This window comes from Hipposideros armiger, unplaced genomic scaffold (assembly GCF_001890085.2).
Source record: "Hipposideros armiger isolate ML-2016 unplaced genomic scaffold, ASM189008v1 scaffold_507, whole genome shotgun sequence".
NCBI lineage: Eukaryota > Metazoa > Chordata > Mammalia > Chiroptera > Hipposideridae > Hipposideros > Hipposideros armiger.
Window position 1 is genome coordinate 713,052 of NW_017731857.1, and position 1,862 is coordinate 714,913.

General features: G+C 33.5%; 1 protein-coding gene across 1 annotated transcript in view; it reads right to left on the bottom strand.

Annotated features, from left to right (window-relative positions):
• ACSL3 (acyl-CoA synthetase long chain family member 3) overlaps nucleotides 1-1,862 on the bottom strand; it is a 94,517-nt gene that overhangs the window by 20,758 nt on the left and 71,897 nt on the right. The window contains exons 7-8 of the mRNA XM_019667818.1: nucleotides 1,251-1,272; nucleotides 953-1,092 (exon numbers count right to left, since the gene is read on the bottom strand). Coding sequence (XP_019523363.1) covers nucleotides 953-1,092; nucleotides 1,251-1,272 — 162 coding nt within the window. The remainder of the gene's footprint in view (nucleotides 1-952; nucleotides 1,093-1,250; nucleotides 1,273-1,862) is intronic.

The window sequence follows — 1,862 nt, forward strand, 5'->3', positions numbered from 1 at the left end:
TTCGGATCCCACATGGGCCAGTGACGCTGCGTCCTCTACAGTTAAGATAGTGAACAACAGCTCGACCTGGAGCTGTTGTTCACTGGAGCTGGGCTGCTGTGAGTCTCAGGCGACAGTGTAGACTGTAGTGGGGCTGGCCGGCAGCAGGCATGAGCTTTTGTGAGCTGCCATGAGCTGCTGTGAGCGGCCGTCCAATGGCCAGCAAGCGACTGCCTCACCTGGGAAGAGTGCAATGATAATACCAACATGGGCCAGTGAAGTAACGTCCTCCACAACCAGACTGAAGAACAAAAGGACAGCAACTTGTCTGTTCCCCTTCCCTGATTCCCCAATGCTGTTCCCCTCCCCCAATAAAATTAAAAATAATAATAATGTTAAAAGGCTTTAGAAAGTTGGGTATACGTCTCACTAAAGAGATAACTAAAAGGCAGGAAAAAACTTACAAAGTTTTAAATAACATGAAGCATTTGAAAACTATTAACATTCCCATAAAAATAATCTGAAAGTCATATTTTCATTTTCTAATTTCTAAACAACTCTATAATTAAATCTAGTTACTCTATTAGCACTATAAAAATAAAAAATTAACAGGTTTGTGGTAAAACTGGTCATTTAACACTTCAAACGCAAAATATTTAATCATATTTGGTTGCCATTTTACATCTCTATTGAAATAAATTTAAAAGCAAAGAGAAACTATTTCTCAAAATAATTAAAATCACATGTATCCACATAAACTATAAGCACACTATTACATACAATAAAACTCTAAGTGAAAATTTTTTTCAAATAACTGCAATATTTTTAATTGTTCATTTTCTCATGCAAGGTGGATTTCTAAAGAGTCTCTGACTTTTTAAAGTAAATTCATTTCTCATAACTTTCAATTAGTGAAGCTATTAATGTGAACAAAATGACTAAATTATCAAGAAGAGGGAGGGCCTTAACTTACCTGTCACACAGTGGAGTACTACGCCCTTTTGAAATCTGTTCCATTTTGTAATTATACGCAAGAATAAACAGATTACGTTGAAAACTACTCATTTCATTCACTTTATTCATGACATTTTTGTAGATCCGATCCATGATCTCCTAGTTGAATAAAACTGAGTTAATACAGTGAATAATGCTATCAGTTGCCTTATACATATTTTTGTCATATTAATCTTAACGTCAGATTATTATTTCTGTCAATATTGAGGCATTTCAAAAGATACATTCTATCAGGAACAAAGTTAAAATAGAGATACTGTTGGTTTAAAAATGAGGTTTCTGCAAAATAATTTTTAATAGCAGAAACATATCTGGATGCTCATGTGAGTAGTAAAAAAAGAAAAACTTTAAGGCAGTAATATATCACTGATTCTTTATATTTTTTCTTGTTTTTTCTTGATTATCTTATTTACTCTGAACTAAAACTCACTAAATAAATGTACAACATGAAATGGTTTTTAAAATTCTCCTAGCTTTATCTTATAAAGATATAGAGTGTCACATTCTTGCTCACAAGAGGTGCAGGGGTTATTTTGGTTGGTTGTCTTTCAATGCTGCACCCAGGAAATTTTCCTTCTCTGCGTTGCATTTTGCTTGCTAGGCCTATTACTATGAAATAAACTTTAATGAATTCAAATAGTTTGTCCTCTATAATTTTAAATTATATTTAACTTTTACATGAACTGAAAATTTAAACTAAGATACTACTAAGAAAACTATACACCTACAGAAATTCCAAAACTGCTGGTCATTTGCATTTGTCATTGAAAGAACTATGTAATTATGCTTAGATGTGAGTCCTTAGGCACCATATTTCCCCATGTATAAGACACACCCTTTTTCGAAAAATTTTGGGTCTAAAAACTGGG